At 51.6% G+C, this 23,726-nt stretch overlaps 3 protein-coding genes across 6 annotated transcripts; all 3 read right to left on the minus strand.

Annotated features, from left to right (window-relative positions):
- Positions 1 to 386: 386 nt before the first annotated feature.
- On the minus strand, positions 387 to 3,663 carry MVB12A (multivesicular body subunit 12A). The gene is made up of 9 exons (XM_065729119.1): positions 3,547 to 3,663; positions 3,354 to 3,443; positions 2,806 to 2,902; positions 2,603 to 2,729; positions 1,694 to 1,822; positions 933 to 1,030; positions 683 to 747; positions 548 to 598; positions 387 to 449 (listed from the first exon to the last, which is right to left on the minus strand). Exons 1-9 carry the CDS (start codon positions 3,628 to 3,630, stop codon positions 387 to 389), a joined length of 804 nt encoding a protein of 267 aa, XP_065585191.1. The 5' UTR covers positions 3,631 to 3,663.
- A 208-nt stretch (positions 3,664 to 3,871) lies between these two features.
- On the minus strand, positions 3,872 to 10,076 carry DSN1 (DSN1 component of MIS12 kinetochore complex). 4 transcript variants are annotated; one of them, XM_065729124.1, is made up of 11 exons: positions 10,053 to 10,076; positions 9,241 to 9,286; positions 8,692 to 8,934; positions 7,651 to 7,724; positions 7,469 to 7,541; positions 7,214 to 7,301; positions 4,979 to 5,038; positions 4,742 to 4,813; positions 4,498 to 4,645; positions 4,149 to 4,236; positions 3,872 to 4,031 (listed from the first exon to the last, which is right to left on the minus strand). In XM_065729124.1, the coding sequence occupies exons 1-11, from the start codon at positions 10,056 to 10,058 to the stop codon at positions 3,946 to 3,948; spliced, it is 984 nt and encodes a 327-aa protein (XP_065585196.1). In that variant the 5' UTR covers positions 10,059 to 10,076; the 3' UTR covers positions 3,872 to 3,945. The 4 variants fall into 4 exon arrangements, with proteins under 4 accessions (XP_065585196.1, XP_065585195.1, XP_065585194.1 ...); XM_065729123.1 differs by having other exon boundaries at positions 9,235 to 9,286; XM_065729122.1 differs by lacking the exon at positions 10,053 to 10,076 and having other exon boundaries at positions 9,241 to 9,350.
- Positions 10,077 to 11,041: 965 nt separating this feature from the next.
- Positions 11,042 to 21,854, minus strand: PBX4 (PBX homeobox 4). The gene is made up of 9 exons (XM_065729114.1): positions 21,643 to 21,854; positions 19,664 to 19,737; positions 14,718 to 14,959; positions 14,081 to 14,271; positions 13,711 to 13,846; positions 12,932 to 13,088; positions 12,628 to 12,734; positions 12,140 to 12,226; positions 11,042 to 11,374 (listed from the first exon to the last, which is right to left on the minus strand). Exons 1-9 carry the CDS (start codon positions 21,852 to 21,854, stop codon positions 11,282 to 11,284), a joined length of 1,299 nt encoding a protein of 432 aa, XP_065585186.1. The 3' UTR covers positions 11,042 to 11,281.
- Between the last annotated feature and the right edge of the window lie 1,872 nt (positions 21,855 to 23,726).

Raw genomic sequence — 23,726 nt, forward strand, 5'->3', positions numbered from 1 at the left:
ACGTTTTTAATGGGGATTCAGCACGGGAGTACACACAGAGCAGCAGCCGAGGGAGGAGAGGGCTCAAAGTGGCACCAGAACGCTAAAATCCGAGAGGAGACGATGCTTAAAGTAGGGCTGTGGTGTTGTCAGAGCACAGGAGAAGAAACGCTGCCATGAACACGTCCCCTTCCACCCCCACTGCCCCACATTTCCCCCCATCCCTCACCGACCCCCACTTCAAATCACAGAAGCAGCAGCACCAGGAACTCCGTGGCAGCCACGCGTTCCTGAAGCATTACAAAAATACTTGGCAGGCGATGAGAGAAACGCCTTTATTTGTTGTCCCTCAGCACTCCCCGTAATCTGATCTTAATTAAGGTTGCTCCAGGTGCCCCCGAGCGGTGTCAGCAGATGGAGGGAGGCAGGCGTGCGGCCGCCGTCCTTTCCACGACGAAAGTGTAGTTGTACTGAAAGCCATCAGAGAAAAAAAAAAACAAAACAGTGGGGATTTGGGAACCCCGTGGCTCTGCCACCGCTCGCCCCAAAAGGACGAGGCCATAATTACCTCTTTCTCGATGTCGGCGAGAGATTTGACAGTCAGGTCGGAGAGGATGGCCTGGAATGAAATGTGATTTTAGTGAAGAGCTGGGGGGGGGGGGGAGGATGAGGAGGAAGGCTGCAGCTTGAAGGAAGCACTCACGCTGCTGTCAGATTTGGGGCTGCGCTCGAATTTGGGGTGTAGTGTGAAAGGGACTCCGTCCATCGCTGGAAAGGGAAAGGGGGAGAGATTGCAGTCACAACAAAGGAGCTGCTCGGAGTAAAGCGTTGCACCGAGGGAAGGGGAGGGCTTTGAGGAAGGGAGAAAGCTCTGAAATCTTCTCTGGGTCCCGGTGGTTAAAGGGAACGGGCACGTTGCTTTGTGCAGCTTTACAGCACAGAGGATCTGGTACCTGAGAGGTTGTAGATGCTGGAGCCGTCATCAGCAGAGCTGTGTGGTGTAAAGGAAGCACGCCTGGAGCCGGACTGAGCCACGGGCTTCTCTGGTGACCTGTGGGATTCATTAATTACTAATTAATATCACAGACTGACAGACCCACGGCGGCTGAAGGGACCTCTGGAGCTTCCCCCAGTCTGACTTCCCCTAAAGCGGGATCCCGGTGGGGCTGGAGGTGTCTGTGGAAGGACACCAACCCCACCTCTCCGTGCCGGGGCTCTGCCACCCTCACAGCACAGAGCTTCTCCCTCCCTGAGCTCCAGTTTGATCCCAGTGCCCCCCAGTCCGTCACTGGGCACCACCAGACTCAGCCTGGCCCCATCCTCCTGGCCCCTGTCCTTCGGATATCGAGCAGCACTGAGCAGATCCCCCTCAGCCTCCTCCTCCCCCCCATGCAGAGCCCCGGGGTTCTCATCCTGTCCCCATCAGGAGCTGCTCCAGGCCCCCATCATCCCCTCCACTCGTGGGCCACCAGGACCCAAAGGTCCTCTTCCACAGCACTCTTTCCCATCAGCTCAGCCCCAGCCCAGACTGCAGCACACAGCTGTTTCTCCCCAGGTGTCCCTCACCTGGACGCTGCTATCACCACCTACATCAGCACACCCCTAAACCCTCATTAAGAGGTAACGAGCCACAGAGCCCTAACGGCACTCAGCAGCAGCAGGAGGACCTGCTCCCAGCCCCAGGTAGGACTGGACGAGGTCGATGTGTACGTACTGCTGCTCAGAGTCGGCCAAGGAGAGCTGCTTCAGCCCCAGGCTGACCGTCCTGGGCCTGGGGATGGGAGGAGGGCTGCGTTTGGGAAGTGCTCCTTTCTTACACCAGATGGCAAAGTTACCGATTTCCCTAAGGGAGGGGGGAAAGAAAATGGTTAAAAGCAGCAAAAATGGGGAAACGGTACATTCTGAAAGAGAAAAAAGGGCCAGAACACAGATGGGGGAAGGAGCTGGAGAGCAGCACACAGCCCCTTTTTTGTGTGTGTGTTTTTTTGGGGGGGTTTGGTTTCACAGCATCACAGAACTGGAGGGGTTGGAAGGGAGCTCCAGAAATCATCCAGAAATCACCCCTGTGCAGCTCAGCATCCAGGCGGGTCTTGGATGCCTCCAGAGGACACTGCATGGCCTCCCTGTGCAGCTCCAGTGCTCCGTCACTGCACTGTGAAGTCCTTGTGCCATCTGTGCTTTGCTTTGTGTCCATTTCCCCTCATCCCATCGCAGGGAAGAGTCCGGCCTCGTCCCTCTGCCTCCCGCTCCTCAGATATTTGTGGACGTGGATCAGATCCCCTCTGGGTCTTCTTTTCTCAAGGCCGAACAGCCCCAGCTCTCTCAGCCTTTCATTTTATCATCTCTGTAGCCCTCTACTTTGGATTCCTTCGAGGAGATCCCTGTCTGTTTTGTACCGAGGAGCCCAGAATGAAATGCATTTCAAGCAGAGGAAGCCTATCAGCCCAACACTAGGACCGCCGATCACCATCCATAACAAACAGATCAACTACTCTGCACTGAATACGAGGACAAAGTTGTTGACCTTTAAATCTCCCGCTCACTAACGCAGCATTCGAAGTAAATGAGCCCCTGAGGGAAGAGTTTTAGGAGAGAACTCGGAGCTGTCAGTTCCCCCCCTTACCCGATCTTCATGTACTGCGGCACAGCCCTGCTCTTCCCGCTCAGTTTGATGTCCAACACGGCCGTGTCGGCGGCCCCGCAGGGCTGTAACCTCACGTAGAGCCGCTTCTTACGGGACGCACCGGAACCTGCGGGGGTAAAACAGGAGCCAGAGGTGGGGACAGAGCTCTGGAGCCCCCTCGGTTCATTCCCAACATCACTTACGAGGCTCTGGGAACTCGGGGGCACGGGTGTAGCCCATGGGTTGCGGACTTCGGTCGCTCAGCACTTGGATGTCGGTCACCACTGGCCCAGACGACCCCTAAGTGGACCCAGAGCTCAGGGTGGGTCCAGGGATCGGGCCCAGAGCTCGAGGTGGGTCCAGGGATCGAGCCCAGAGCCCGAGGTGGGTCCAGGGATCGGGCCCAGAGCTCAGGGTGGGTCCAGGGATCGGGCCCAGAGCTCAGGGTGGGTCCAGGGATCGGGCCCAGAGCTCAGGGTGGGTCCAGGGATCGGGCCCAGAGCTCAGGGTGGGCCCAGGGATCGGGCCCAGAGCCTGAGGTGGGTCCAGGGATCGGGCCCAGAGCTCAGGGTGGGCCCAGAGCTCAGTGTGGGTCCAGGGATCGGGCCCAGAGCTCAAGGTGGGCTCAGGAATCAGTGTGAGTCCAGGGATTGGGACCAGAGCTCAAAGCGGGCCCACAGATCAGACCCACAGCTCAGTGCAGGCCCAGGGATCACCCCCACCGCCCTCTTTCGCCCCCACTTCACCGTACCGGCGCTGCGGTGCTCACACAGAGGTACCCGCCTTTGTGCCCGAAGCCTTTGCCCAGGTTGGCCGCGCTGCCTTCAACACTGGTGGTGATCTGTGGGGCACACAGAGGGTGAGGCCGCACCGGGGCCTCCTCCCGAACCGCAGCCTCCTCCTCGTGTTTCAGCGTCCCCTCGGACCGCAGCTTTCCCTCGTACCACGCTCCAGCCCGCAGGAGCCGCCTCGGGCCCGGCGGCCCAGCCCACCCCGCTCAGCGGCGCCGCTTCCTCCTCCGCCGCCATCACGTCCGCGTCCCCGCTGAGGTAAAGGGGGCGGGGCGCCACCGGGGCGCTCCTCGCTCTGCTATTGGCCGGTGCAGAGCACGGAACGAAACGATTGGAGGCCGCGCCTTGAGCGACGCGCGGAACGACCAATGAGGAGCGTCGTGCTGAACGTCTCCCTCCCCTCCCCACACCCATTTCGAATGCGGAAGCGGGAAGTAAACAAAGACCACGGGAAGTAAACAACGGCGGCGCATGCGCAGTTCGCCCGCACGGCGCCGTTTATTGACAGCACCGCAAACTCAGCTTTCCCAGTTCAGCCCAGTTAGGACCAGTTCAACCCTCCGGCGGTGCTTTCCGCTCCGGGGCTGCGATCAGCTTCCGCACCGGCGAGTTCTCCAGCTGGCGGAAGGTCCGTGAGGCTGCAAGAGAGGGGCACGGAGCACTGTGATAGCTGCAGGGACACGGGGTCACCCCCCCACCCCACGGGGACACGGGGTCACCCCCCGTGGGGACACAGAGTGGGGACCCGGGCTCACCCAGCTGCTCGGACAGGCCCCGTAGGTACTGCTTGCTGTCCTCACTGAAAGCCTGCAGCAGCTTGGCTGCCTGCTGCAGCTCGTCGAGCTGTAAAAGGTGGAACAAAGCAATTAAAAGCACTCTGTTAATTGTTCACATCGTTAGCTGCAAAAAGGGAGGTGTCTGAGTATGAGGTGGTTGTTAAGGAGGGAACAAAAGAAAGCCCTGAGGAAGGAGGAGCCACCCATGTGCCCGGGGCTGATCCTTCTGCTTGAGGGAGTCCGACAGCACGGGGTGAAACCCGCTCCAAATTACAAGCACCAATTAAAAGAGCCAACATTTCCTGCTACAAACAAAGCAGCGGCTCACCACCAGCTCCATGGAGCTCAGCACCTCGCCCTGCTCATCCAGGATCCTCTGGTAGTTGGGTTTGGTGCTGAGCACTTCGGCCTGAGACGTCTGCAGGTAATTCGGAAGCTCCTCCCGTCCCTGTTTGCTCCTGCACTCCTCCAGCTGCCTGAAACACAAATCATTCCCCCCCCCTCCACCGTTGCAAGAAGGAGATTTGGGCATTTCTCGGTCCCAACCCAAAGGGTTTGGCCACAATCCACACCTGGACATTTCCTCTGCATCTTTGTGGTAGCGCTGCAGGAGCTCATCCCACGCCCGACACTCATCAGAAAACCTACAAGGGCAGAGGGGGTGTGCACGGGGCAGGAATCCCTTCTGTGGGGTTCAGTGGCGACGTGGGTTCAAAGAAAGGGAACTGTGGGGAAATCATGAGGCACAAACGCCTTCGGAAGGGGGAGGAAAAGTCACGTGGGTCCCACAGCTCGCACGCAGCGCTCACCTGGTGATGTACTCCTTGGCTTTGCTCACTGACTCGTCCGAAATGGAGTCGGATGGAACCCTAAAGCAGATGGAAACAATCCTTAAAGGTCACAGAGACGTTGAATGGGTTGGGAGGGTCCTTCAAGGTCACAGAGCCAGAGAATGGGTTGGGTTGGGAGGGTCCTCAAAGGTCATGGAACAATATAATGGGTTGGAAGGGTCCTTCAAGGTCACAGAGCCAGAGAATGGGTTGGGTTGGGAGGGTCCTTAAAGGTCATGGAACAATATAAAGGGTTGGAGGGGTCCTTCAAGGTCACAGAGCCAGAGAATGGGTTGGGTTGGGAGGGTCCTCAAAGGTCATGGAACAATATAATGGGTTGGAAGGGTCCTTCAAGGTCACAGAGCCAGAGAATGGGTTGGGTTGGGAGGGTCCTCAAAGGTCATGGAACAATATAATGGATTGGAGGGGTCCTTCAAGGTCACAGAGCCAGAGAATGGGTTGGGTTGGGAGGGTCCTTAAAGGTCATGGAACAATATAAAGGGTGAGAGGGGTCCTTCAAGGTCACAGAGCCAGAGAATGGGTTGGGTTGGGTTGGGAGGGTCCTTAAAGGTCATGGAACAATATAAAGGGTTGGAGGGGTCCTTCAAGGTCACAGAGCCAGAGAATGGGTTGGGTTGGGAGGGTCCTTAAAGGTCATGGAACAATATAATGGGTTGGAGGGGTCCTTCAAGGTCACAGAGCCAGAGAATGGGTTGGGTTGGGAGGGTCCTCAAAGGTCATGGAACAATATAATGGGTTGGAGGGGTCCTTCAAGGTCACAGAGCCAGAGAATGGGTTGGGTTGGGAGGGTCCTCAAAGGTCATGGAACAATATAATGGGTTGGAGGGGTCCTTCAAGGTCACAGAGACAGAGAATGGGTTGGGTTGGGAGGGTCCTCAAAGGTCATGGAACAATATAATGGGTTGGAAGGGTCCTTCAAGGTCACAGAGCCAGAGAATGGGTTGGGTTGGGAGGGTCCTTAAAGGTCATGGAACAATATAAAGGGTTGGAGGGGTCCTTCAAGGTCACAGAGCCAGAGAATGGGTTGGGTTGGGAGGGTCCTCAAAGGTCATGGAACAATATAATGGGTTGGAAGGGTCCTTCAAGGTCACAGAGCCAGAGAATGGGTTGGGTTGGGAGGGTCCTCAAAGGTCATGGAACAATATAATGGATTGGAGGGGTCCTTCAAGGTCACAGAGCCAGAGAATGGGTTGGGTTGGGAGGGTCCTTAAAGGTCATGGAACAATATAAAGGGTTGGAGGGGTCCTTCAAGGTCACAGAGCCAGAGAATGGGTTGGGTTGGGAGGGTCCTTAAAGGTCATGGAACAATATAATGGGTTGGAGGGGTCCTTCAAGGTCACAGAGCCAGAGAATGGGTTGGGTTGGGAGGGTCCTCAAAGGTCATGGAACAATATAATGGGTTGGAGGGGTCCTTCAAGGTCACAGAGCCAGAGAATGGGTTGGGTTGGGAGGGTCCTCAAAGGTCATGGAACAATATAATGGGTTGGAGGGGTCCTTCAAGGTCACAGAGACAGAGAATGGGTTGGGTTGGGAGGGTCCTCAAAGGTCATGGAACAATATAATGGGTTGGAAGGGTCCTTCAAGGTCACAGAGCCAGAGAATGGGTTGGGTTGGGAGGGTCCTCAAAGGTCATGGAACAATATAATGGGTTGGAAGGGTCCTTCAAGGTCACAGAGCCAGAGAATGGGTTGGGTTGGGAGGGTCCTTAAAGGTCAAAGAAGAGAGAATAGGTTGGGTTGGAAGGGTCCTTAAGGGTCACAGAGACAGACTAGGTTGGGTTGGAGGGGTCCTTAAGGGTCACAGCGCTATAGAATAAGTTGGGTTGGAAGGGTCCTTAATGGTTAGAGAACCACGGAACCACAGAATGGGTTGGGTTGGAAAGGTCCTGAAAGGTCATAGAACGGGTTGGGTTGGAAGGGTCCTTAAAGGCCACAGAACTATAAAATAGATTGGGGTTTGGGGGAACCTTAAAGATAATAGAACCACGGAACCACAGAATGTGTTGGGTTGGAAAGGTCCTTAAAGGTCATAGAACAGGTTGGGTTGGAAGGGTCCTTAAAGGTCATAGAATCACAGAGCGGACTGGGTTGTTTCGGGGTCACTAGCTGTCGTGTTTGTTGTCCCAGTGGTTCACTGTTTGGAAATCATGACATCCAGGCAGGAAAAGGAGAAAAACCCAGCACAGATCCTCACCCTTCAGCTTTCTCAACGCAGCTCCTCAGTGTTCCATCCAACTTCAGTTTCTCTATGTGTCGCTTCAGCTCTTCTGAAACTGAGCTCACTGGAGGTGGAAAACAACGCCACGTGAGCAGCTCCTGAACCTGCTTCTACTGAGGAGCAGAGCACGACAGCAGCTCCATTCCTCCTCTTCTTCCCCACGTCAGCTGATCCCACCCCAGTGAGAAAGCTGTGTTTGTAAACTCTGTTGTATTAATACATAAAACTCACTGTTGGCTTTGAAAGCCTCGGGACTGAAGCCCTCTGTCTGCTCCAAGACGTGTTCAAGCTTCTGTGCAGAGAACTATGGGAACACAGAGGAGATCTCATCACCGATGACGCAGCTGAACGTTGTCAGCCCTCCACCCCACGCCCCGTGGGACTGCTGGGTTTTTCAGCCCCTTAAAGCTGACCTGGAAACTGGACAACAGCAGCATGGAAAGGCGATCTGCTTCCGGCAGGTCCAGGCTGATGGCTCTGCTCAGCTCTGACAAATGAGAACAAAGTGAGTGAGGAGAGAGCCGACACCAACGAGCACAGGAACGTTCTCAGAAGAGACTAAAAATGCCTTCTATACGTGCGTGGCATGGAAGGGAAAAAAGGAAGGGAGGTTTCCCTCCCAACCCAATCCACTCTGTGATTCTGTGACCTTTAAGGACCTTTCCGACTCATCTTATGGTTCTGTGACCTTTAAGGACCCTTCCAACCCACTGTAGAATTCTATGGTTCTATGACCTTTAAGGACCCTTCCAACCCAACCCATTCCATGGTTCCATGGTTCTATTATCTTTAAAGACCCTTCCAACCCAACCCATTCCATGGTTCCATGGTTCTATTATCTTTAAAGACCCTTCCAATCCAGCCCATTCCATAGTTCTGTGACCTTTAAGGATCCTTCCAACCCATTGTAGAATTCTATGGCTCTATGACCTTTAAGGACCTTTCCAATCAATTGTAGAATCCTATGGCTCTGTGACCTTCAAGGACTCTTCCAATGCAACGTGTTCTACGGTTCTGTGACCATTAAGGACCCTATCAACGCACTGTAGAATCCTATGGCTCTATGACCTTGAAGGACCCTTCCAACCCAACCCATTCCACGGTTCTGTGACCTTCAAGGACCCTTCCAACCCACTGAATTATATGGCTCTATGACCTTTAAGGATCCTTCCAACCCATTGTAGAATTCTATGGCTCTATGACCTTTAAGGACCCTTCCAACCCAACTCATTCTATAGTTCTATGACCTTTAAGGACCTTTCCAATCAATTGTAGAATCCTATGGCTCTGTGACCTTCAAGGACTCTTCCAATGTGTTCTATGGTCCCATGGTTCTATGACCTTGAAGGACCATTCCATCCCAACCCATTCTATGGTTCTGTGACCTTCAAGGACCCTTCCAACCCATTCCATGCTTCTCAAGAGTCTTTGCAGAAGGGCAGAACAGCACTTACCAGTAACATCCTGGTGAAACGGAGGCAGAGATTTCCGGCGTTTCGTCCCCTTCAGGCTCGACCGACGCCAAGAGCGACGTCTGGTTTGGGACACGGTGGCATCTGGGCTTTTTGCAGAGCGTGGGCTTCTGTGGGATGTTTTTCCTGCAGCTGCTTCAGGAATGATGTTCTTCTGGCTAACAGCAGCAAGCTCTGTCGGCTTTGGAAGCTTCCCGGGATCTTTCTTCTCTCCAGGGTCAGGTTCTGTGAAAAATGGGCATAATCAACACGGTACTATTTAAGAGTCACAGAATATCCCGAGTTAGAAGGGACCCACAAGGATCACGGAATTACTAGGGGTGGTAAAGGACCTCTGGAGATCCTTGAGGATGACAGCCCTCGCCCCCATCCCTGCTAAAAGCAGCACCTTGTAGGGTGCACAGTGAGCACCAGATGAGTGTTCAGCTGCGTCTGAATAACCCCACGGAAGGAGACAGCCCCAGCTGTGGGCACCGCGTGTCAAGGCTCTGCCTCCCCCCACAACACAGCAGTTCTCTTACTCACCCCTACCTGGAGCACCTCCATCTGCTGTAAGGTAGGATCCAGTGAGAGAAGTCTGTGGGAAGAATGTTTCTGCAAACATTATGGGGCTGGAAGTGAGGTGACCCTACAGCTCCCTCAGATCCTGAGGCCCCCCAGGGCCCTCTCAGACCCCCCTGCAGCCTCTTCACAGAGGCCCCAAGATCCCTCCAGACCAACCCAGCCCCCCATAGAGGCCCTCAGGCCCCTCAGACCCCCCCCAATCCCCTCAGCCTCCTCCCATAAGTCCTGAGGACCCCTAAGTCACCTCACAAAGACCCCAAGATCCCTCCAGACCAACCCAGCCCCCTCAGAGAGGCCCTAAGACCCCCTCAGACCCCCCTAGGCTCTTCACACAGGCCCAGAAGACCCCTAAGACCAACCCAGCCCCCCTCAGAGAAGCCATAAGACCCCCTCAGACCCCTCTAGCCTCTTCATACAGGCCCAGAGACCCCTAAGACCACCCCATCCCCCTCAGAGAGGCCCTAAGACTCCCTCAGACCCCTCTAGCCTCTTCATACAGGCCCAGAAGACCCCTAAGACCACCCCATCCACCTCAGAGAGGCCCTAAGACTCCCTCAGACCCCTCTAGCCTCTTCATACAGGCCCAGAAGACCCCTAAGACCACCCCATCCCCCTCAGAGAGGCCCTAAGACCCTCACAGCCCCCTCTAGCCTCTTCATACAGGCCCAGAAGACCCCTAAGACCACCCCATCCCCCTCAGAGAGACCCCCAGCCCCTTCCCCCTGCTAGCCCTCCCCCTCAGCCTCCCAACCCCCCTCAGAGAGGCCCCGAGCGCTCACCTCCATCCCCGCCGCCCTCTGCCGCCTCTCCTCGAACCTGCAGGAAACCAGCGGTCGTTTTACAGCAGCCTGACCCCGCTTCCACCCCCGATCCACAGCGTCATTCACCGGCGCCGAAGGAACGAGTCCGGCCGCAGCTCCGAGGCGGCTCCGCCGTACGCGACCGTTACGCGCAGTGCACGCTGGGAAATGGCGGCGCCTTGGGAGCAGTGCGCATGCGCACGGCGCCGAGCGCGGGCTGCGAGCATGCGCAAAATATCTACGCGACACTAGTGCGCATGCGTAGAACAACGTAGGTTCACGCGCATGCGCCGTGCGTATCTCGCACCCCACCCATTGATTTGTGCCTTGGCCACGCCCCCCGCGTCCGCGCAGTGTTTCCCGCCACTTCCATCCCCTCGCAGAGTCCGGGGGGGGGGGGGGGGGGGGGAAGAATAAAAAGTAATTAATAATGATAATTAAAAAAAAAAAAAGGCTTTGGAAGTTTATTATCTTTGATAAAATCTCGACTGTGGTGGGCTTACGTGTTTAACAGCGGTGGGAATGCACAAAAAACAGAGGTGGGGGTTTGGAGGGGGGGGGGTTGGGGGGAGGGGGACAGTTTTACATTAAGACATTAAATTCATTAAATTAGGATTAGGGATGACACGGGGTGAGGCCCACCCGAGTTCAGAGAGTTTTGGTAAAGCCGCGTTCCGCTCCGTGAGCTCAGCGTGAAGTCTGGGTACGAAAAGCTGATTTTCCTCTACAAAATGACAATACCGAGGGTTTAAAACGCCTACAATTACAATACAAGGGGTTAATCATTAGTATCTATCAGCTAAAATGGAAATCTCGTAGTAAAATAAAAAAAAAAATGCTTTATGGAAATTAAAATAAGTCTTTTTTTTTTTTTTCTTCTAGAAGAGACACTGAGTTTCTTACCATAAAACTGATATTAAAAAAAAACAAAACAAAAACCACAAAAAAAAAAAGAGATTTGGATAGGAAAAAACCAAAACACAACGAAGCAAGTTCTTCGAAAAGAATTTCACATCCCATAATAAGTAAAAAGAACTCAGCTGAGAGGTAGAGAGGTGTCGTCGTAATCATCATCACAATCTTCTATTGGTTCCAGGGTTTGGCTGAGGTAATTAGCTGTGTGTCACGTTAATAGTATTGGCGAAAAGAGCAACACTGACAAATTACACTAATGACCTCTTTCCTCTCATCGGTAGGGTCCTAACGACTTAATTGGACGCGTCAGAATTAACGCTTCCGGGGTCTCCGGTGGGTGAGGTGATGGATGAAGGGGTGGTCGCGTCCTGCCAGCTGCCATTCGCCTGTGGGTAAAGCAGACGTTGCTGTTAGAAATGGAGACACAGAGTATGGTTGACCTGTAAGGACCCTTTGAATTGAAAGGCTCTTTTGTGGACCTGTAAGGACCCTTCCACTGCTTCCCTTCCACAGTTGACCTGTAAGGACCCTTTGAACCCGACTTCTCCACAGTTGACCTATAAGGACCCTTCCACCCCAACCCTTCCATGGTTGACCTGTCAGGACCCTTCCACCCCAACCCTTCCATGGTTGACCCGTCAGGACCCTTCCACCCCAACCCTTCCATGGTTGACCCATAAGGACCCTTCCACCCCAACCACTCCACGATTGACCTGTAAGGACTCTTTGAACGTGACCACACCACAGTTGACCTCTCAGGACCCTTCCACCCCAACCCTTCCACGGTTGACCTGTAAGGACCCTTTGAACAGCTATTCTGGACTACAAGTATTTCTGGGAACCAAAGCCAAAGTTTTAAGTCCTGTAAGGACTCTTTGAACATGACCACACCACAGTTGACCTCTCAGGACCCTTCCACCCCAACCCTTCCACGGTTGACCTGTAAGGACCCTTTGAACAGCTATTCTGGACTACAAGTATTTCTGGGAACCAAAGCCAAAGTTTTAAGTCGTAATTATCTCCCTTCTACCTTCTTTCTATCCCCACAGCAGAGCTCTCGGTGAGTAGGAAATAAGATTTATTCACAGGCCATCACTAAGAACAAAACTCGTATCAGAGACTGGATAAAGTAAAACTTTGGGACATCTTACGTCAATGCGCTGCGTTGTGTACAAAGGGTTCCCCACAATGGTGTCATATCTTCCTGTCTGGTGTATGACATGGTGCAAGGAGTCCATCTGCAACAAGATCCCACAGAACGATGCAGAGAAGGGGAGAAAAAACAACGATAAAGTCATATCAAGTAGTACAAGTGGGATATACCTATTTTATTTAAAATCGTTTAAGATCGATGCTATTAATACCATGATATCCCATCAAGTTCTACTTATTAGAGCAAGATTAATTCTCAAACAAGCCAGCACCGATTTGATGATGTAAATCTGAAGGATGGAAGGATACCTATGGGTTAATTTAAGTCTCAGTCTTAAGAGACCCACACATTTCAGTGGGTTTGTTTCACAAATCTGACTCCGATCGCTTCTTGGATCCCAGCTTGAGAATTCTTATCTGATACCAAGAGAAACTGCTTCAATAATAATAATTAATAATAATAATAATGATGGAATGACCTGCTCACCTGTGACTGCACACTGCCTCCCACTGGGGAGCTCTGGTAGGAGGTCAACGACTGCAAATTTATGAACGAATCTCCGGAGTTTGTCATCTTGAAAGAGCCAGAGGAAGCTTAACAATAATAAAACAAAGAAAAGAAAATGAAATGCAAAAACATATATATATATATATTCTTTTCCCGTGAGCGTTATAGCAGCTGTATTTAAAAGACAAAGAATCCCTACAACAGTTTCAACCATCGGGAGTTCACCACTGGCACTCGTCATCACGAGAGGTTATTAAGAGACTTCTGAAGCTCTGTTCCTTACCCGAATTTGGTGTCGATGGGGAGTTGGCCTGGTTGCCTTGAGCCACAACGTTGGTTGCGTCCACCGCCGTTTTCGCAGCGTAAATGTTGGCTTCTTCTTGGAACTTGCCCATGTTTTTCTTGTACCGAATCCTTTTGTTACCGAACCAGTTGGAAACCTGGAGATTTACAGCCCTGTTACCATTCAAAGCATTCCACTCTCCATTACACTGACAACTTAACAGCAAAAAAATAATGCTTTACAGCTGGGTTCAAGCAGAAAAGCCCTTCGGAACAACCTCAATATTCTTTGTTGGTTTTCTTTAGCACCACTAACTGAAACCTGTTACTGCCTCTAGGGAACAACCCAGAACTCAGATGTCTCTATATGGCCTGAGATCGATTCTCACGTTCATCTGTTACGAAGCCATTGCTACTCCCTTCCCAGCTGACTGTGACATTGCCTTTCTGTAGGTTAATTCCATTTTCCCTCACGTTTCTTTACACATTTTCCAACCATCAACGTCAGACTTACGGAACATCGCTTCGGCCTCCCCTTAGCTCTCTTCATTTTTGTGCCACTAAAGCTCAATTTGGTCACAACCGGGTGACCGCTTGGCTCAGGCAGCGTTTCTTAAGACGAATCAAGACTAGCTTTCACAGAACCACAGAACTGCTGGAGCTGGAAGGAGACCTTTAACCATCACTCCATCCACCTGAACGGCCTTTTCCAACCTTAACGATTCTACGACTCAAGGTTAAGAAACTACGGGAACTAATTCCAGACACACCACTTCGTACCTGCGAAACGGTGATGCCACCCTTCTTTGCGAGCTCTTCTTTGGCCTCTTCGCTGGGGTAAGGATTGCTCAGATGGGAATAGAAATACTCATTCAGCACTTCCGTTGCCTGCTTGCTGAAGTTACGTCGTTTGCGTCTGCGAAAAACCACAATCGTTTCAGTTTGCACCGCGTGACCTCGAGCCATGGGTCAGCTCTAGAATATATCCGGTTTGAGAAGGAATCTATTTAATTCCACACCATTTTTATATGTTTAAGTCAAGGTAATATTTCAACTAACAGCACTGGGAATGAGGTTTCCTACGCAGTTATTGGCATCAAGCAACAGATAAAGCCCGGATTTAAGCACCCGTTGCCACTTCTCATCGTACCTCGCATCAAGGAACCGCGAGCGCAGGATCATCACCGCCTCGCACGTGCTCTGCTTCAGCTGCATCTGGATGGTGCTGAATTTGCCGTGGATGATGTTCACCATCCGCTCTATTTCTTTTGGAGAAATGGGCCTCGTCCGGCTCTGTTCCCTGAGCAGGTTCATGACGTGGGTGGTGAACTCGCTGCAGGCCTGAAAATAAAGACATTTGTATCAAGAAAGGATAAAATAACCCCACATTCATTTACCCAACAAGAATACATGTTAAAAAGAACAAAATAAAACCCCCCAAAACAATAGAAGACTCTTTACGTTTCAGCTTTATTCACATTTACTCTTAAGAATACTGCAAGAAAGATAAATGAGACATTAATTATCTTTAGTTTCATGTCCAGTCCCTCTATTTCACCTTAATTCCGTAACATTGAGATAATGAATATCATCTTTACTTTGATGTCCGGTCCCTCTATTTCATCTTATTTCTGCAACACTGAGATAAGTTCTCAAAAGAAATGCGATAACCTCGCGTCCAACTGAACTCATTATACCTCCTGTTCCGTTCTCAAAACCAACACCAAAGGAAAAAAACGGTTATTTTCAATTGAGATGATAAAAACTCTTCCATGCAGAAAGATCACCTGTTCATATTTCTCTAGCTCAGAGTGGTATATCTGTCGGATCTGTGACAGCTTGGCCCTGTAGTCAGAGTGCTCAATGCTATTGTCATTTGGACAGCCACCTGGTGTTGCTGCTACAGCCATCGGTGCTCCTCTTCCTCTTTTCTCGGGGCCGGAGACGCCCTCCGCCAGCAACATGTTATCTAGTCTCATTAGTTGGGCATCGGGGGGGTCTTCTTCCTGAATACCACGAATACTTAACACTGGGTAGATATAAAGAGGGAATCAAAAGGTTATTTCCGGGACGGGGAAGAGCGTCCACTTCAGTGGTAGAGCATTTAAAAACCCTTTTTAGCAGACTTCTATCTCCAAGTCGAGGAAAGAAGGATCATTTAATGAAGGTAGGATACAGCACGTATAGAGAAAGCGTGGGTCAGAGGGAGAAAGGGGAAACTGGATCTTAAAGACAGACTACTGGAGGTGGATGAAATGTCTGAGCTGCTACAGCTGCTGTACTTTGGTGTTTGAAGACTGAAAAGAACACCGTGCTGCTGTAGGATCGTGCTGAAATCCATACTGGGGGGCTGTTTGACTTAAGGAGCCTGGTAGGCCGAGGGTACAACTACACCGTCACCAGTGACAGACCAAAGAACCATGGCATGGGGTAGGGTTGGGTTGGAAGAGTCCTTGAAGATCACAGAACTACAGAATGGATTGGGTTGGAAAGGTCCTTAGAGATGACACAACCATGGAATGGGTTTGGGTTGGGTTGGAAGAGTCCTTGAAGATCACAGAACTACAGAATGGATTGGGTTGGAAAGGTCCTTAGAGATGACACAACCATGGAATGGGTTTGGGTTGGAAGAGTCCTTGAGATCACAGAACCATGGATTGGGTTGGGTTGGAAGGGTCCTTGAAGATCACAGAACTACAGAATGGACTGAGTTGGAAAGGTCCTTAGAGATCACACAACCATGGAATGGGTTTGGGTTGGGTTGGAAGAGTCCTTGAAGATCACAGAACCACGAATTGGGTTGGAAGGGCCCTTAAAGATCACAGAACTGCAGAATCAGGTTGGGTTGGGTTAGAAGGGTCCTTACAGATCACAGAACCACAGAATCACAGCACAATGGGGTTGGAAGGGACATCCAAGGCCCCCCAGAAGAACACTCCTCCCTCTGACAAAGCTCACGTGGAACGATTTGGGCTGGGACACATCAGTGAGGTGGAAGAGGGGTTTTGGTGCCACGTTCTCATCTGAATGTGCCAAACATCTCCTCGGGCACATTGCGATGCACATCAGCACACCTCGTGTTGGAGTCGAGCTCCCAGCTGCAGTTTAATTTTATGTCACCCGTCTAATGATGGTAATTAGACGTTCGTTATCATCAATTACGCATCAGCCCATCTCAAGTTGACTGCTGAATAAAGCACTCCCGCAACCTCAAGGGAAAGATCTGGTTGGTTAGGGCTAGCAAGGAACTAGAGAGGAGCTAATTAGCACTAATAAGTTGCACTTTCAACCCCGTAGTTCAGGTGCTTAATGAATAAAACCTTTAGAAGTTGAAAAGCTCTATCTCACAGCTCGGTCTGTGCAACCCACTCTGTCAGGCTGGAATTCAACGGTGGCTTTGGGAACAAAAAACCAAAAATAACCCCCAAAATTACACGTGGTGAAATGGATTCCAAATTAATAAGAAAACTCAAAACGATGATAAAAGAAAAAAAGCACCAGAACGGATGGAATTGTTCGATATTTCCTTCCATATTCCTCATAATTTCCTGCATGAAAAATTAGGAAGAACTCTGCTCTAGAAAGCTTTCCTCTCCCGACCATCAGATTTTTGAAGTTCCCACAATCATCGAAGGGCGGAATAGAAGAAAACCACCGTGGAATGGGTCAAAAAATCAGGGGAAAAAAAACATCACGCAGCTGCCTCAGTTTATAACAACTGAAAGAAACTCACTGGTTGTCTTCTCATACATGATAACCCAAATCCCCATTCTCCTGCACATCACCTACTGACACCCGTCAAATATGCAAAGCCGTCATCCTAAGCGACGTGAAATTCCCATCATTTCTAATTAATCCTTAATTAAACCGCATCGCAGCCTGAGGTGTTGAAGCCTCGGTACGCAAATGCAATCAGGGCCACGTATTTTGCATGTCATTAATTAAGAGGTTTGTGGTTCTGTAACGAACTGCACGAGGTACCGAAATAAGCAGTGCACACTTTGCTGTGAGTTTTGTGGGGTTTTTTTGTTCTTTCTTTTTTTACTTTTCCCCTTTTCAGATTTTCCTTCACGGAGCAAATCACGAATCATCAAATGTGGCCATCAAATCTGTTTTGGGGCTCGATTTGGGGGTTGGATCTTAAATGTTGGAGAGGGACTTTGGAATCGTAGAAATCATTAGGGTTGGAAAAGACCTCGAAGATCGTCAGGTCCAACCGTCAGCCCATCACCACTGCACCCATTCATGGAATCATTAAGGTTGGAAAGGACCTCTAAGATTGAAAGTCCACCCGTGGACCCATTATCACTGTGCACATCTACACAATAGAGAATCACTCCGTGGTACTGACCTGTAAGGACCCGTCCAACCCAACCACTCCATGGTTGACCTGTAAGGACATGTCTATCCCTACCACACCATGGTTGACCTGTAAGGACCTGTCCAACTCAACCACTCCAAGGTTGACCTGTAAGGACATGTCTATCCCTACCACTCCGTGGTTGACCTGTAAGGACCTGTCCAACCCAACCACTCCCTGGTTGACCTGTAAGGACCCGTCCAACCCAACCACTCCAAGGTTGACCTGTAAGGACATGTCTATCCCTACCACACCGTGGTTGACCTGTAAGGACCTGTCCAACCCAACCACTCCAAGGTTGACCTGTAAGGACATGTCTATCCCTACCACACCGTGGTTGACCTGTAAGGACCTGTCCAACTCAACCACTCCAAGGTTGACCTGTAAGGACATGTCTATCCCTACCACTCCGTGGTTGACCTGTAAGGACCTGTCCAACCCAACCACTCCATGGTTGACCTGTAAGGACCCGTCCAACCCAACCACTCCAAGGTTGACCTGTAAGGACATGTCTATCCCTACCACTCCATGGTTGACCTGTAAGGACCTGTCCAACTCAACCACTCCAAGGTTGACCTGTAAGGACCTGTCTATCCCTACCACTCCGTGGTTGACCTGTAAGGACCTGTCCAACCCAACCACTCCATGGTTGACCTGTAAGGACCCGTCCAACCCAACCACTCCAAGGTTGACCTGTAAGGACATGTCTATCCCTACCACACCGTGGTTGACCTGTAAGGACCTGTCCAACTCAACCACTCCAAGGTTGACCTGTAAGGACATGTCTATCCCTACCACTCCGTGGTTGACCTGTAAGGACCCGTCCAACCCAACCACTCCAAGGTTGACTTGTAAGGACATGTCTATCCCTACCACTCCGTGGTTGACCTGTAAGGACCTGTCCAACCCAACCACTCCCTGGTTGACCTGTAAGAACCCGTCCAACCCAACCACTCCAAGGTTGACCTGTAAGGACATGTCTATCCCTACCACTCCGTGGTTGACCTGTAAGGACCTGTCCAACCCAACCACTCCCTGGTTGACCTGTAAGGACCCTTCCAACCCAACCATTCCTTGGTCTTATGGATGATCAGTACGGTCATAGAATCAGAGAATCATCTGAGTTTAAAGGGACCTTTAATGATCATCGGGTCCCATTTGCTGAACTGAATAGAGACACCCACAGCTCTGACAGGTTCTCAGTCCATTACTGAATGGTTTTAAATAGTAGTAATGTAGAAAAATAGAACAGGAGAGAAAAAGAAAGGGGGGGGAGGGAAAAAAAGGGGAAAACGTGGGGGAAAAATGGGGAAAAAAGTGGGGGGAAATAAGGGGAGGAAAGGGGGGGGGGAAAGGGGAGGGGGAAGAGGGAGGTGAAGAGGGGGTGGAGGAGGAAAACACGTTTTATACCGGAGCTGGAAAAGGCCCCAGTCCCAAAGAAAGCCCCGAACCCCACGCCACGTCCCGGCTTTTGTTTGCACATCTGCCTCACGTCGGTCCCATTGGGAACAGACGGAGCACTGGGGGCACTGAAACCCCAGAGCCCCCCCAGCCCACCCCCCACCCACCCCCCGCCAGGCTCCGCTCCTGGAGTACCTTTAATCCATAGGTCGGGCTCCCTGTGCCATCCTAATTAATGTTAATTAATGGGCGGGCATATATATGAATACATGATCGTATTCGTAGGACCACGTTCAAATATAGGAATATAGGGACATATTTGTAGGATCATATTCATAGATATAGGAATATAGGACCGTATTTGTAGGATCACATTCATATATATAGGAATATAGGGCCATATTTGTAGGATCACATTCATATACATCAATATATGACCATATATGTAGGACCACATTGATATATATATGAATACATGACTGTATTCATAGGACCATGTTCACATATAGGAATATAGGGCCATATTTGTAGGATCATATTCATAGATATAGGAATAAATGATCATATTCATAGGACCACAGTCAAATATAGGAATATATGACCATATTTATAGGACCACACTGATATATATCAATATATGACCGTATATGCAGGACCACATTGATATATATATGAATATATGACCGTATTCATAATACCACTTTCATATATGTGAATACACGACCATATTTGTAGGATCATATTCATATATATAGGAATATATGACCATATATATAGGACTAAATTCACATAGATAGGAATATATGACCATATTCATAGGAGCACGTTCAAACAGAGGAATATATGACCATATTTATAGGATCATACTCATACATATAGGAATATAGGACCATATTCATGGGACCTCAGTCATATACGTGGTGGTAGGACTGTGTTTATAGGGCCACGTTCATACGTAGGACTCAGACTCACCTGTTTTCTCCTTGATCTCGCAGAGCACACTGAACAGAGCGGGCTTCATCCTGTGGCAGTTCAGGGCATGTTTCCTGCAGAGGAAAAAGCAGAAGTGGAGTGAGCGCCGACGAGGGAAGACAACACTTTTTAGGGGTAAAAAGTGCCTTTTGGGTACGTTTATGTATTTAGAGTACATATAGGCTTGGAGAGTGTGTATAGCAACAGAATCCATTCAAAAAGGAGGAAAATACACTTTGCTTTGCTGCGGGGAAAACTGAAAGGGGAATTAATATAGAACACAGCCAGAAAACAGGCTGAAAGTATTCAGGGCTCAGCTAGAAAGCGTATGGAATAGAGGAAGAGCCAACAGGGAGCACAGCTGGAAGATATACAGGACAGGGCTGGAACGAACCTGGAACACAGCGAGAACCAACCCGGATCACAACTGGAAACTATGGAGGACACAGCTGGAAACTATGGAGGACAGAGCCAGAACCAACCTGGAACACAGCTGGAAACTACAGGGAACACAGCTGGAAACTATGGAGGACACAGCTGGAAACTATATAGGACAGAGCCAGAACCAACCTGGAACAGAGCTGGAAACTATGGAGGACACAGCTGGAAACTATGGAGGACAGAGCCTGAACCAATCTGGATCACAGCTGGAAACTATGAAGGACACAGCTGGAAACCATGGAGAACACAGCTGGAAACTATACAAGACAGAGCCAGAACCAACCTGGAACACAGCTGGAAACTATGGAGGACACAGCTGGAAACTATGGAGGACAGAGCCAGAACCAACCTGGATCACAGCTGGAAACTATGAAGGACACAGCTGGAAACCATGGAGAACACAGCTGGAAACTATACAAGACAGAGCCAGAACCAACCTGGAACACAGCTGGAAACTATGGAGGACACAGCTGGAAACTATGGAGGACAGAGCTGGAAACTATGGAGGACAGAGCCAGAACCAACCTGGATCACAGCTGGAAACTATGGAGGACACAGCTGGAAACTATGGAGGACAGAGCCAGAACCAACCTGGAACACATCTGGAAACTATGGAGGACACAGCTGGAAACTATGAAGGACACAGCTGGAATGAACATGGAAAACAGCTAGAACCAACCTGGAACATAACTGGAAACTATATAGGACACAGCTGGAACCAATAGGGAACACAGCTGGAAACTATGAAGGGCACCGCATGAAAACATACAGGGATATGGGAAGGGGAGGGGAAGGGGAGGGGAAGGGGAGGGGAGGGAGAGGGGAGGGAGAGGGGAGGGAGAGGGGAGGGAGAGGGGAGGGAGAGGGGAGGGAGAGGGGAGGGAGAGGGGAGGGAGAGGGGAGGGGGAAGGACACCCCAAGCCAGACCTCGGGGCCACCCTATCACGACAGCCCCAACAGCGCATGGCTGAGTAACCCCCATCCTATCGCGATAGTCCCGACAGCACACAGCTGAGTCACGGGGTTGGGCTGTAGGAACACGGAACCGGCACCGAACTGCTCCATATCTCCAATCCAAACTCCACAGCTCAGAGGGAGGGGGTGATCCCCACAGCCCACACCTCCCCATCACCCTATCGCGATAGTACTGACAGAACGCAGCTGAGTCACGACACAGGGCTGCAGGAGCACACCACCGGCACCGAACCGCCCCATATCCCCGAACCAAACTCTCATCGCAGTGCTGTGACGTGGGGGGGAGGGGAGGGCGGCCCCACAGCCCCCATCTCCCCACCACCCTATCGCGATAGTCCCGATAAAACACATCTGAGTCACGACGCGAGGCTGCGGGAGCACCGAACCGGCACCGAACCGCCCCATATCCCCGGAGCGGCTCCACCGAGGGGGTCCCATCGCCGTACCACGGCCCAGAGGGTGGAAAAAGGGGGGAGGGGAGGGGGGAGGAGGGGGTCCAGCCCCACAACCGCCCCCTCCCACCCCGCAGCTCCCGCTATAGGGCAGAACGGGAACCCCATTACCTCGCCTGGGCCTCATCCAAGCTCTGATCGGTGATGGCCATAATCTGCTGCAGAACGTCGCCCGTATCGTGAGGAGGGGGAGGGCCCGGGGGGGGCACAGAGCTCGGATCTCCCGGAGTAGCGGTGGGGGCGGCGGGACCCCCCGGGGGGAGACCCCCTTGGAGGGTCACCCCCGCTCCGTGCGGTGCCATTAACCGCGACGGATCCTCCATGGCCGCCGATGGGGGAGCGCAGACAACAGGGCCCCGAAGACACGCCCACCGTCAGGCCACGCCCACCGCCCCGCCTGGACACGCCCACAGCGCGGAGACGCACCCGCCGTCGGGACACGCCCACTCCCTCCCGATCAGGGGAGGGCCCATCACCGCACAGGCCACGCCCACCGCTTTTTTTGATACACCCAGGTGGTTAGGCCACGCCCATTTTGTAGAAACCACGCCCACCTGCCTCGGGATACGCCCGCGCATGACATCATGGGGCGGGGGGGGGAATTGAAGGGGGTTCTGCGAGGAACGGCGAGAGGGAACTTCTGCATTGCCAGAGGGGGAGGGGGAGGGGGAGGGGAAAGGGAGGGGGTGGGGAGGGGTGGGGGAGGGGAAGGGGGAGCGGGGAACAGAAGGGGACATGGGGGAGGGGGGAAGTGAAGGGAAAGGGGAAGGGGATGGGAAAGGGGAAGGGGGAGGGGGAGGGGGAGGGGAGGGGAAAGGGAGGGGGTGGGGGAGGGGTGGGGGAGGGAAGGGGAAGGGGAAGGGGAAGGGGAAGGGGAAGGGGAAGGGGAAGGGGAAGGGGAAGGGGAAGGGGAAGGGGAAGGGAAAGGGGAAGGGGATGGGAAAGGGGAAGGGGAAGGGGGAGGGGAAGGGGGAGGGGAAAGATCCGCCCAGGTTACAGACCCATGGAGTATTTGATGCTATGAGTGATAGGGGACTGATAAGGGACTAAGAGACTGATAAGGGATCAGCAGATTGATAAGGGGGGCAAAGGACTGATAAGGGATCAAGGGATTTTTAAGAGATCAAGGGATTGATAAGGGTGCCAAGGGATTGATAAAGGGGCCAAGGGATTGATAAGGGTGCCAAGGGATTGATAAGAGATCAAGGGATTGATAAGGGTGCCAAGGGATTGATCAAGGGATTGTTAAGGGGCCAAGGGTATCTCAAAGCCCTATACTCACTCCAGTCACCCTACGATCTCTTTACAGTCAATGTAGGGTGGAAAACCAAGGCCCCCCATGAGCGGTTCCCCAAACATTTTGGGGTGAGGGAAAGCATTATAATGGGCTCTTTCTGGACCAATCAGCGAGCTCCTGCGTTTGGGTTTTATTGCTTGGTGGATGAGCAACGTAACTCATCACCAACGGCACAAGGAGAGAGGAAAACGCATCAAGAAATCCTTCAGAGGGTTTAATTTTGGTCCTCACAGGTCAGCCCGGGTGAGGTTGGGTTCAAAAGGTCCTTACAGCCCAACCACGGGTTGGTTGGGGTCGGAAGGGTCCTTGAAGACCACCTTTATGAGGTGACAGAAATCCTCCCTTCCCCCCTCCCTACATCGCAACACTGACAGTGCTCCGTTCCCTTAGAGCTTCAGATCTGGGGGGCACGGGGCGGGGGGAAACCCAAATCTCATGACTAAAACCCCAGGACAAAGCATTTATCCCCAAATTCTCCGGGACACAAAGATGGGAACCGCATTCTGAGGTTGTGTTGGTCAACCCAGGTTGATATCAGCTGAGTTCAGTTGCTTTCCTGACCACGTTCATTCTGAAATTCCTTGCAGTGTCAATCCTTCCTGAAAGTTTTCCTCTCTGCCAGGTCAGCACTTTTATTCAACAAAAAAAACCCAACCCAAAACTCCACAACGAAAACCTCAAACGAAGAATATCCCCTCAGCCCCTCCAAATCTGCCTCGTGTTCACCTCTCTGCTCCCAAAAGCCCTTCACCGACTTCAGAGTTTGGGCTGACACACAATCACGCTTAAAAAGTCGACCATGGGAAGGGGGGGGGAATGGATTTACTGTTCCTTTGACACGAATATTCAGTTGTCAGCAGTGTCTGCCCCGCGATTGTGGTCTCCCCACCACTGGGAA

Source organism: Cyrtonyx montezumae, unplaced genomic scaffold (assembly GCF_038088225.1).
Source record: "Cyrtonyx montezumae isolate F1298 unplaced genomic scaffold, pur_monq_1.0 scaffold_100, whole genome shotgun sequence".
NCBI classification, from domain to species: domain Eukaryota; kingdom Metazoa; phylum Chordata; class Aves; order Galliformes; family Odontophoridae; genus Cyrtonyx; species Cyrtonyx montezumae.

Coding starts and splice junctions, on each gene's coding strand:
- MVB12A (XM_065729119.1), bottom strand. CDS start 3,630: ATGGCGGCGGAGGAGGAAGCGGCGCCGCTGAGCGGGGTGGGCTGGGCC. Junction 1,823..2,602: donor CCGCAGTACATGAAGATCGG/GTAAGGGGGGGA, acceptor CCCCTCCCTTAG/GGAAATCGGTAACTTTGCCA. Junction 599..682: donor GCCCCAAATCTGACAGCAGC/GTGAGTGCTTCC, acceptor ATTTCATTCCAG/GCCATCCTCTCCGACCTGAC.
- DSN1 (XM_065729121.1), bottom strand. CDS start 9,313: ATGTTTGCAGAAACATTCTTCCCACAGACTTCTCTCACTGGATCCTAC. Junction 7,302..7,468: donor CGAGGCTTTCAAAGCCAACA/GTGAGTTTTATG, acceptor TTCCACCTCCAG/TGAGCTCAGTTTCAGAAGAG. Junction 4,237..4,497: donor TGAGCTCCATGGAGCTGGTG/GTGAGCCGCTGC, acceptor CACCTTTTACAG/CTCGACGAGCTGCAGCAGGC.
- PBX4 (XM_065729114.1), bottom strand. CDS start 21,854: ATGGAGGATCCGTCGCGGTTAATGGCACCGCACGGAGCGGGGGTGACC. Junction 13,089..13,710: donor GTGGCATCACCGTTTCGCAG/GTACGAAGTGGT, acceptor GTAAATCTCCAG/GTTTCCAACTGGTTCGGTAA. Junction 11,375..12,139: donor ACACAACGCAGCGCATTGAC/GTAAGATGTCCC, acceptor CTTTACCCACAG/GCGAATGGCAGCTGGCAGGA.